General features: G+C 49.2%; 1 protein-coding gene across 1 annotated transcript; it reads left to right on the forward strand.

Annotated features, from left to right (window-relative positions):
• Positions 1-9177: 9177 nt before the first annotated feature.
• LOC311199979 (olfactory receptor 14A16-like) lies at positions 9178-10101 on the forward strand (the record flags this gene model as incomplete). Its single annotated transcript, XM_084274128.1, has 1 exon — positions 9178-10101. One exon carries the CDS (start codon positions 9178-9180, stop codon positions 10099-10101), a length of 924 nt encoding a protein of 307 aa, XP_084130254.1.
• Between the last annotated feature and the right edge of the window lie 611 nt (positions 10102-10712).

Raw genomic sequence — 10712 nt, forward strand, 5'->3', positions numbered from 1 at the left:
AGGGAGAGGAATCACTTTGGACCAGGTTAGAGGCCAAGGCATATGTTTTGGCAATGCCACCTTAGCGAGCTGGAACAGTGCGGTCTGTGCAAAAACGGTTGCGATTGATAGAACCCATAAATGGGCAATTCCATCCGCATCAGGGATGTGGATCTGTCATCAGACAGGTCTAACCCCCTGTGTGTCCCTTGAGCGTTTCAACTCCACAACTGACTTTTGTGCACAAATTTTGATTATTCCCAGGGTCCTATATCATTCGGATGAAGAAATGAGCTATCAGTGGGGAGATGTAGACAACAGGATCCAAAAGAGAGAAATACTGACAGCACTGGCAATAGCAACACTGCTTGGCCTGGGAGTAGCTGGTACAGCTACAGGAGTGACCTCTCTGGTGAACCATCAGCGAGACCTGGCTCGACTACAAACTGCCATCAACGAAGATCTGCAAAGACTCGAGGAATCTATGACCCACCTAGAGCAATCTGTCTCTTCACTCTCAGAGGTTGTCTTGCAGAACAGACGAGGATTAGACCTCCTGTTCATGCAACAAGGAGGCCTTTGTGCCGCCTTGAAAGAGGAATGCTGCTTTTATGCTGAGTCAGGGATTCGATGGCTCAACTGAGAGAAAGGTTAGCTCAGAGAAAAAAGGAGAGAGGCCCAACGAGGATGGCTGGAATCATGGTTTAGTTATTCACCATGGCTAACCACCTTAATATCTACCTTGTTGGGACCAGTCATAATGATCATAATAGCACTGATTTTCAGACCCTGTGTACTGAACAAGCTCACAGCATTTCTCAAGAGTCGTCTAGAGTGGGTTAACATTCTCTTTGTAGAAAACAGACAGATGCTTTAAGAAAGTAACCACTGAGCACTACCTCTACTGCTCTGTAGTTGTCCCTAGTACACCCTACTGTCTAGGCTACCTCTGACTATCATTCACTTAATGTGCCTTATGCTATCAACATTATAAGCTATCACTATTATAAGCTATCAATATTATAACTTATCACTATTATATATTATCACCATTATTATCACTATTATGTATTATCACTATTATATATTGTCACTACTGTAGTCCAACACTGTTATAAGCTATCACCTTGTTATATTTCAGTGTTGTGTGTCACTTTTGCACCTTGCACTTTGCACTGTGAGTAGTTTTAGTGAGCACAGGGAGGGGGGAAATGTCGGTGGATAGGGCCTTGCGGTCGGAAGATTTCGGGCTGTACGGAAAGGTAGGACCCCCCCCTCTCCTTAGGTAACCAACAGTAGGTAGCCAGTGAGGTAAGCAGACGAAGTGACATCCGATCCCTGGGGTATAAAGCCCCGTGCCCCTCTCTAATAATCACCATTTGCCGTCCACCACATTGGTGTCTGTGAGCTGATGGACCGTGCTGCCAGTGTGGTGCCATTGCCGTTCCAGAACCAGGTCGCCACACCTAAACAAAAACAACACCAGTGAGGGGGTTGAGCCACCTCCATGGATGTGTTGAAAAAAAGGATAGATGAGATACTTAGGGATCTGGTTTAGCACAGGATGGGAACTGTTGGACTTGATGATCTTAAAGGTCTTTTCCAACCTGGTGATTCTCTGATTCTTTTTAATGTTTCCATAAATGACCAGACAACTGGACTAGAGGGTGTCTTAATTACATTTGCATGTGACACCAAATTGGGAGGAGCTGTTGACTCTGTTGAAGGTGGAGAAGTCTTGCAGAGACCTGCACAGATCAGAGAGCTGGGCAGTCACCAACACCATGAAGTTTAACAAGGGCAAGCACCAGATCCTGCACCTGGGAAGGAGCAGCACTGGCTGCACATACAGACTGGGGGGTCAGACGCTGGAGGGATTTGGGGGTCTTGGTCAACAGCAAGTTAAACACGAGCCAGCAGTGTGCCCAGGCAGCCAGGAGGGCCAAGCGTATCCTGGGGTGCATCAAGCATGGCATTGCCAGCCGGTCCAGGGAGGGGATTGTCTTGCACTACACTGTGCTGGGGCAGCCTCACCTTAAGTGCTGGGTGCAGTTTTTGGCACCACAGTACAAGTGGGACATAAAAATACTGGAAAGAATCCAGAGGAGGACAATGAGGATGAAGAATCTGCAGGGGAAGTCTCATGGGGAGAGGCTGAAGTCCCTTGGTTTGTTCAGCCTGGAGAAAAGGAGGCTGAGGGGAGACCTCATTGCAGTCTGTGGCATCCTGAGGAGGGGCAGAGAAGGGGCAGGCACTGATCTCTCTTTGGTAGCCAGTGATAGAACCTGAGAGAACAATATGAAGCTGTGGCAAGGGGAGGTTTTGGCTAGATATGAGGGAGAGCTTCTTTACTGTGAGGGTGGTCAGGCACTGAAACAGGCTGCCCAGGGAAGTGGCCACAGCACTGAGCTTGACCAAGTTCAAGAAGCATCTGGATGATGCCCTCAGTCCCGTGCTCTGACTTGGCTGGCCCTGTGTGGAGCCAGGAGTTGGACTGGATGATCCTTATGGGTCCCTTCCAACTCAGGAGATTCTATGATTCTATGACCATGACAGAAAGCACCACTCAGCAGTGGATCTGCACACCAGCACTTGTGGTTGCTCTCTAGATTTCCCTTCCCTTGGACCATTCAGACACCTCTCAACCATCCAGCCGCTGCTCTGAGTTTCAGGGGGTTAAACCCTTGCCTTTCTGGCAGTTGACTGACTCATTCTCTTGTCTTTAGCCAGCTTTTGAGCTGCAGTGATTTCACAGTCTCCTTCCTCTCACAAAAACATTTCTCACTTGGTTAAGCTTTGTGGCAGGTGAACCTCACTGGTGGCAGATTGCACTTGGCATAGAGTGAGGAGTGTTTGATTTAATAGTGAATCTTGTCAGTTTTCTTCTGTTGGTGGGAAAATAACTCCCTGTGTGCTGCCTGTGTGCAGCCAGTTCTCTAAGGAAAGCAGGGGAGCTGGTACAGAGGGGCTGTAATGCCCCACTGTGGAGTGCAGCAGAGAGACCTGATGTAAGGACAAGGGATGCAAGTCCCAGTTGGCTGGTGAGAGTTATGGTGGGCTTGTGGAGATGTGCAGCAAGCTTGTCCCCACTGCCTCAAAGGACCTTTTTTCAGACCACTCCAGACCTCCTTAGGAGGCACCCTGGATCAATCTCAGTCAGAGGTTCTCACCTCTGCTATGAAGTGAAAATAATAACCTACACCCTTAAAAAGAAATCAATTTACTCTGAGCTCCCTTTGAAACAGCTCCAATGATCTGTCATCTCTTGAAGACCTGAAGATAATTACATGAAGAGAAATAGCTCGTTAGGGCTTGATTTTTATTTTTAATGAGCCCTGGGGTGCGTTTGGTGCTGAGTCCTTGAAGCTCAGGTACTGAGAGGAGATTACACAAAAAACTCCATGTCAAAAGCAGAAGCCAAAGTACCTGAAGTATTAATGAGTCCCGCTGAGAGCCATTGCTGGCTGAGCCTCCCCAGGGACTCGTTAGCATAGGTAATTGGAGGCCATGTTGGCTGGTAGGGAAAGGCAATGTACAAGCAGCTCAAATGCTGAGCAAGCCCTGGGTTGGTTTGATGAAGCATAAAGGCCAAGCCTTGACCCCCAGTCAAGGGAATACAGGTCCTGTCCCTCAGGCATTGCTCAGGCTCTTCCTGTGGCAGTGTGGGGTGTGTAACACTGAGGGAAGAACAACAGGATGAGAGTTTCTCTTCATTGTTGGTCCAAATCCCAGCTAGAAATTCATCTGTCCTCCATCTAAATAAAAGAAAGACCATGGAGACCCTCCATCCCCTATCAGATTCAGGATGAAACGTTTTTGAAAGATGAGGACAAGGCTGAGGTGCTTAATGAAATCTTTGCCACTGTCTTTAGTAATAGGAGCAGTTGTACAGAGAGAATCCAATTCCCTGAGCTCGAAGACAGGGACAGGGAGCAGAATGAGCCCACCTCAATCCAGGAGGAGATAGTCCTGCTGTACTACAGAGATGTGCACAGGTCTGTGGGGCTGAATGGGATGCAGCCAAGGGTGCTGAAATATCTGGCAAGGGGTTTTCACCAAGCCACTTTCCATCAGTCCTGGCTGACTGGATCAGTCAACGTAACCCCCTATATAAGAAGGGACAGAAGGATGATCAGGGAAATTACAGGTCTGATAGTTTGACTTCAGTACAAGAGAAGCTGGTGGAGCAGATCGTCCTGAGCAGCATTATGCAGTTCATGAAGAACCCCCAAGTGATCAGGCCCAGTCAGCTTGGGTTCGTAAAGGCAGGTCCTGTTTGACCAACCGGATCTCCCTCTATGAGAGGGTGACCTGCTTATTGGACAAGGGAACAGCTCTGGATGTTTTCTACATTGACTTTAGCAAGGCCTTGGATACAATTTCCCACCACCTTCTCCTAGAGAATCTTGCTGCTTGTGGCTTGGAAACTGTGGTGGTTCAGCCCCAAACAATGGCTGAGCACCACATGCTGCTCGCTCACTCCCAGAGGAGAAACAGACAGAGCCTCTGTGGGTTGGGATAAGGACAGTTTACTGACAAAAGCACCATAAAAGGGGAACAATATCAGCCCAAATTGCACTCACACCCAGTTACAGCACAGAGAGTACTTTACAAACCCAACAATAACAGAGTGCTGCACCATGCCACCGCCACGCCTCCCCAGCCAGCCCCTTTGACAAGGAAATTATGTCAGAGTGCTGATTTCGGTTGGGATGGACTTAATGTCTTTTCTAATAGCAGATGGAGTGCCGTGTTTGGGAGTTGGGAGGAGAGCAGTGCTGATAACACCCTGATGTTTCTGGTTGTTGCCAAGCAATCAAGGACTTTTCAGTTGTTCCTATTTCCCTACTAAGGAGAAGGAAGGGGACACAGCCAGGACAGGTGACCCGAACTGGCAAACAGTTGTTCCATGCCTATTATATCATGCCCAGCACAAAAGAGGGGGCTGGTGGGAGGAGGAGGAGGAGGCTCCAGGACGTGCAGTTTGGGGATGGTCGGGTTCCGGGAAGGCTCTGGGCTGCAGGGCCTGAGTTGTGTGGTTCAGTGAGAAACTGCATTGTGTATCACCAGTTTCATATATGTTGCTAAAAAGTCCTGTTATCATTGTTATATCTCTCTTTCTGCTATTCTAGTAAAATATCCTTAACCAACCAGTGGGGTTTTGTTTCCTTGGCTTTGTTTTTTTTACCTTTTCTTTCCCCCTCCACCCTCCCTTAGTTTCGCCCCCAGCTACCTTTAGAAGAACAAGCGACTGTGTGGTGCTCAGCTCTCAGCTGGGGCAAAACCACATCTACTAAAATCCAAAACAAATCTATTCTTAAGAACATGAAAATTCTTATATTAAAGTTATATTAATTGTCTCTTAAGCTGCATCTCCATCAATCTATTCAGCATGATTACATTTCATTGAATTGACAGGACCAGCAATACAATGAAGAAGATGATCAGTTGGTTGCTGCTTAGAAACATCCAGTCAGCAGTTTCCACATGGCATCCTTGAGCTCCTGGTTCCTCATGCTGTAGATGAGGGGGTTCACTGCTGGTGGAACCACCATGTAAAGAAATACCTCTACCAGCTTCAGTGGTCTGTGAAGACAGGACAAGGGGCAATGGCTTGAAGTTGGAGCACAGGAAGTTCCACACCAAAATTAAGAAGAAATTTTACACAGTGAGGGTGACAGAGCCCTGGGCTGCTCAGGGGGCTGTGGAGTCTCTTTCTCTGGAGATATTCAAGACCTGTCTGGATGCCGACCTGTGCAATGTTTCCTAGGGACACTGCTTTTGAAGGGGGGCTTGCACTTGATGACCTCTGGAGGCCCCTTCCAACCCCTTCCAACCCCTAGACTTCTATGAATCAGTGAAGGTATAAATAGGGAGGAGATTGAGGGCCTCTTCAGGCAGGCAAACATCGCAGTGCTGACAAACAAGGAGTCCACTCCCATGGAAAGAAGGCATGAGGAAAAGGCTTTGTGCCATTCCTACTCCAAGCGGATCCTCAGCACAGCCCTGAAGATCTGCACATAGGACACCACAATGTACACCAAACACCCAAAAGCTAAACAAGTTCTGACCACAATTTCCCTCAGCGAGGCCTGTGAGCAAGAGATCTTGAGCATCTGGGGGTTTTCATAGAAGAACTGGTCAGCAGCATTGCCATGGCAGAGGGGGAGTGAAAAGATATTTGCTGTAACAATTTATTTAATAGGGAATTAAAAATTATCTGCTGCTTTATGCTGCCAGAGAAAGGAGTGAGAATCTATAAGGAACTTTGCAGACAACAAGATCACTGATGTAGGGGGAGAAGGTCCTCCAAGCCCCATAGCAGAGATGCCCTTGCAGCCCAGAGAGAAATCCAAGGTGAATGAGGCTGTTCCTCCTCAGCCCATGCTGGATGATGTGGAACAGTGATTCTACATGCAGCCTGTAGATGTCATCACGCTCAGGCAGGTGCAGACACCTGAAAGAGGCTGTGACCTCATAGGAAGCCTGTGCTGGAGCAGGTTTGCTGGCAGGGCTGTGGAGGATCCACACTAGAGCAGTCAGTTGCTGTGGGACGGCACCCCATTAAAGTGACCCACCCTGGAGCAGCTGGTGATGTTCTGAAGCCATGTGGGAAGGACTCATGTTGGAGGACTGTCTGCCATGGGTGGGACCCAATGCTGGAGCAAGGGGAGACTGTGAGGAGTCCTCCCATGAGGGGGAAGGAGCGGCCAAGACAATGTGTGATGAACTGACCCCAATGCCCATTCCCCATCCTCCTGTGCTGCTCAGTTAGAGGAAGGAGAGAATTGGAGAGTGAAGGGGACCCTGGGAAAAACAGGGAAGGATGTGGGTGGGTGTTTTATTTTTCTTTCTCATTCCTCTGCTCTCTTTGATTGGGTAATGAATTATATTGGTTTATTGAGAGTAACTCAGGAGAGTGACCTCTGCATGATCTCTCCCCGTCCTTATCTTCACCTTTTGTTATATATTCTTTCCCTTACGCAGCAGAGGAAGGAGAGCGATAGAGCAGCTTTGGTGAGCACCTGGGTCAAACCACTTCAACAAGAGGTTGAAAGGAAGAAGTACATGGGCATGTGGAGTCAATGGTCATAGGCTGCAGTAATGATCATGACACTCTTGCCCAGGAGAGCAGCCAGGTAGATGCCCAGGAAGAGCCAGAAGTGCAGGAGCTGCAGCTCCCGTGTGTCTGCAAAGGGCAGGAGGAGGAACTGGCTGATGGAGCTGCTGTTGGACATCTGCTGACTCTGGGTATGGGAAAGTGTTGCAGAAGTAAAAGACAGGAGTGAGGAGAGATTTATAACAAGGGAAACTACAATCTTGAATTGTCTCACAAACTCCCAGGTGTGCATGAGGAGCAGAAGCCTCTCCCATGGGCTCCCAAAGAGTTACTCCCAGTCTTCAGTTATGGGTACAGGCGAATGAGGGTGACACACAGTTTCCATCAGATGAGGCTCACTCCCATGGAGAAGAGTACATGATAATTTCCAATGGGAGCTGGGACCAGCAGCTCCCAGACAGAAGGAGCCTATTTGTGCCACCAGAACTGTGGCAAGAGGAATACCAGCACTGGTGGGTTTGTGGCAGCCATAGGCCACAGCTGCTTCTCCTTCCAGCCCCAGGGCTGCAAATCAAGGATGAGGGGTCTGGAATGACTGTCACAGGGGGAAAGACTCACTACCTTGGGGTCCTGTCTTTTATGAGAGCAAGGAAAGTAGATTGTCCTGCCCAGCTCTGGTTTGATCAGGAGAAAGGACTCTGCAGACACAAGGGTTTCTCCCCACCCAGGGAAGAGAAAGTCAGTAAAGACTTAGTGTCTTTCCAAGTAGTTTCCTTGGAGCTCCAGGGACACCTCACTGGAGACTCTGGGGAATGGAGTATGTGTCGTATTCGCCTGCTCCTCTGCTGTGAGCTGGGATGGGCTCCAGGAGTGGAGGGAGCTCACTGCAACCCAGCAGCCCTTACAAGAGACAGCTCTGCCCAGGAGCAGCTCCTCTGCCAAGCACACAGGGCTGGGGACACTGCCTGCAGGCACCGAGGGGAGACCTGTGAGGCTGAGAGAGCTGATGGATGCTGAGAGCTCACTGGAGGAGAAATCTCCACAGCACTCTGCCTGGTATATCTGTGGGTGCAGGGTAGTGAAGTTTCTATTCCTGGAGGGATCTCCTAAAGCTGGGACATGGGGCAGTGTGTGGGGTCTGTCAGGAGGACAGGTTCTCTCTAGGACCAGAAAGTGCTGCCTGGAAGGGATGCCCTTCTGCCCCATCAGAGGGACAGGGCAGGACAGCTGTCTTCTCCTGGGCATGGCTGCAGAGGTGTGAAGCAGCATGTGCACCCAGGGGTGCCCAGGGCTGTCCTTGTGAGCAGGGTCCCTGCACCCCAGGGGCTGTGTGCTGGGACAGGGACTCTGCTGCTGACTGGTGGGCTTTCCACGGGGGTAGACAACGACCGGTGTTTTGAAGGAGTGATCCAGGGAAGAGCAGCATAAGGTCCATCTGCTGCAACAAAATGCTGCATTTGTCATCTTGTCTGCCAGCTTCAGCTGATCCTTGAGATATTCCAAAGGGAATTTCAAGAACAACACCAAGGAAGCATTTTCCTGCCAGGCAGTCTTTGTCTTTTCCTCTCCTGTGGGCTGTGCTGGATGTGGTACATTAGAACTCATTTCTCCCCTCAAGAATGTCCGCATCAGAGGATTTCCTGATCCTTGAACACACAGAGGTTCCCCGGGGCACTGCTTGATGCTTGGAAGGGTCTGCAGAGAAGAGAAGAGAAAAGGGCAGATTGGATGAGGTCTGTGAGAACAGAGAGGGAGGTGACATGGGTAAAGATAAGCATCTGCAGGGACAGCTCCAGGCATCAGAGACAATTTCAGGGAGGGAGAAAGAAGGAACTGCTTCCAGAAATGCCCTGGCAGAGGGGATTTGGGACCTCCCTGATATTCCCTGCAGTGAAGACACTGATATTCTACAGAACTCAGGCAGGAACGAGTTCTGGGGAGGCCACAGCTGACCAGAGGGTCCCAGCAGTGGCATGTTCAAGGCGGCACAAAACAGACCTCCCAAAAAGGACCTGACAAAAGTACTCCTGAATCCAGGGAGTCAATGTAAATTGGAAGAGGTTATCCTCATAGAAGTGTTCCCTAACGTTTCATTGCATTTTCCGATTCTCACAGCTCTCCCCAGTTGATGGCAGCAGATGTCCAACAGCAGCTCCATCAGCCAGTTCCTCCTCCTGCCCTTTGTAGACACACAGGAGCTGCAGCTCCTGCACTTCTGCCTCTTCCTGGGCATCTACCTGGCTGCCCTCATGGGCAATGCCATCATCATCATCACCATAGCCTGTGACCACCACCTCCACACCCCCATGTACTTCTTCCTCCTCAACCTCTCGGTTACTGACCTTGGCTGCATCTCCATTGCTGTTCCCAAATCCATGGCTAATTCCCTGTGGGACACCAGGGCCATTTCCTACGCAGGATGTGTGGCTCAAATCTTTTTCTTCCTATTTTTGTTCTCAGCAGAGTACTGTCTCCTCACTGTCATGGCCTATGACCGCTACGTTGCCATCTGCCACCCCCTGCACTATGGGACCCTCCTGGGCAGCAGAGCTTGTGTCCACATGGCAGCAGCTGCCTATGGAAGTGGGTTTCTCTATTCTCTTCTGCACACAGCCAATACATTTTCACTGCCTCTCTGCCATGGCAATGCTGTTGACCAGTTCTTCTGTGAAATCCCCCAGATCCTCAAGCTCTCCTGCTCAGATGCCTACCTCAGGGAAACTGGACTCATTGTGGTCAGTGTCTTTTTAATTTTTGGATGTTTTGGGTACATTTTTGTGTCCTATGTGCAGATCTTCAGGGCTGTGCTGAGGATCCCCTCGCAGCAGGGACGGCACAAAGCCTTTTCCACCTGCCTCCCTCACCTGGCCGTGGTCTTCCTGTTTATCAGCACTGTCGTATTTGCCCACCTGAAGCCCAACTCCATCTCCTCCCTATTTCTGGACCTGGTATTGGCATTTCTTTACTCAGTGTTTCCACCCGCAGTGAACCCCCTCATCTACAGCATGAGGAACCAGGAGCTCAAGGATGCCATGTGGAAACTGATGAATAGATTTTTCTAAGCAGCAATGAACTGCTCATCTTCTTCTGCATATCACTGACCACAAAACTCACGTTAGGACCAGTCTCTACTTAGCAGGTTTTAATTCTTTCAGTATTTTTTCCTTTTACATTGTCTAAGGTATAACAAAATTGTGCACATTCATCCTATTCCTAACACAGTATCTCTAGGTCTTCTTTGCTCCAGACACCATGAAATGACAAAGCATGCACATTTTGCAGCATGTCTGCCTCCAAAGGGACACAATTTTTCCTTCCTTGTTTTTTGGGTTTATTTAAACAAATTTACGAGCACCTCTTCATCTCCTGAATCACTCGTCTGCTTGTCTGGAATGGCAATGCTTTCCCACCAGGACAAAACGGGAATTGCCGGGATTGGTACCCAGGACAGCAGAAAAAGTACTCGTTTTCCCCTGTACCTGTCTTACCACTAGTTTGTCTCTTTCACCTCACTGATCATTCAGGTGTTTCCACGTCTCCTGATGCAGCTGACTAGATGGACATATCCTTGCTGAATTCCACCTCTGCTCCTCTTTGGTCATTCAGTTGCTGCTCAGTCTCTTGTTCCTGCTTTTAGACTCTGAGAGTTGGAAAACATCCCATCTTTCAGCAG

This window comes from Gallinula chloropus, assembly GCF_964237585.1.
Source record: "Gallinula chloropus genome assembly, chromosome: 22".
Lineage (NCBI taxonomy): Eukaryota > Metazoa > Chordata > Aves > Gruiformes > Rallidae > Gallinula > Gallinula chloropus.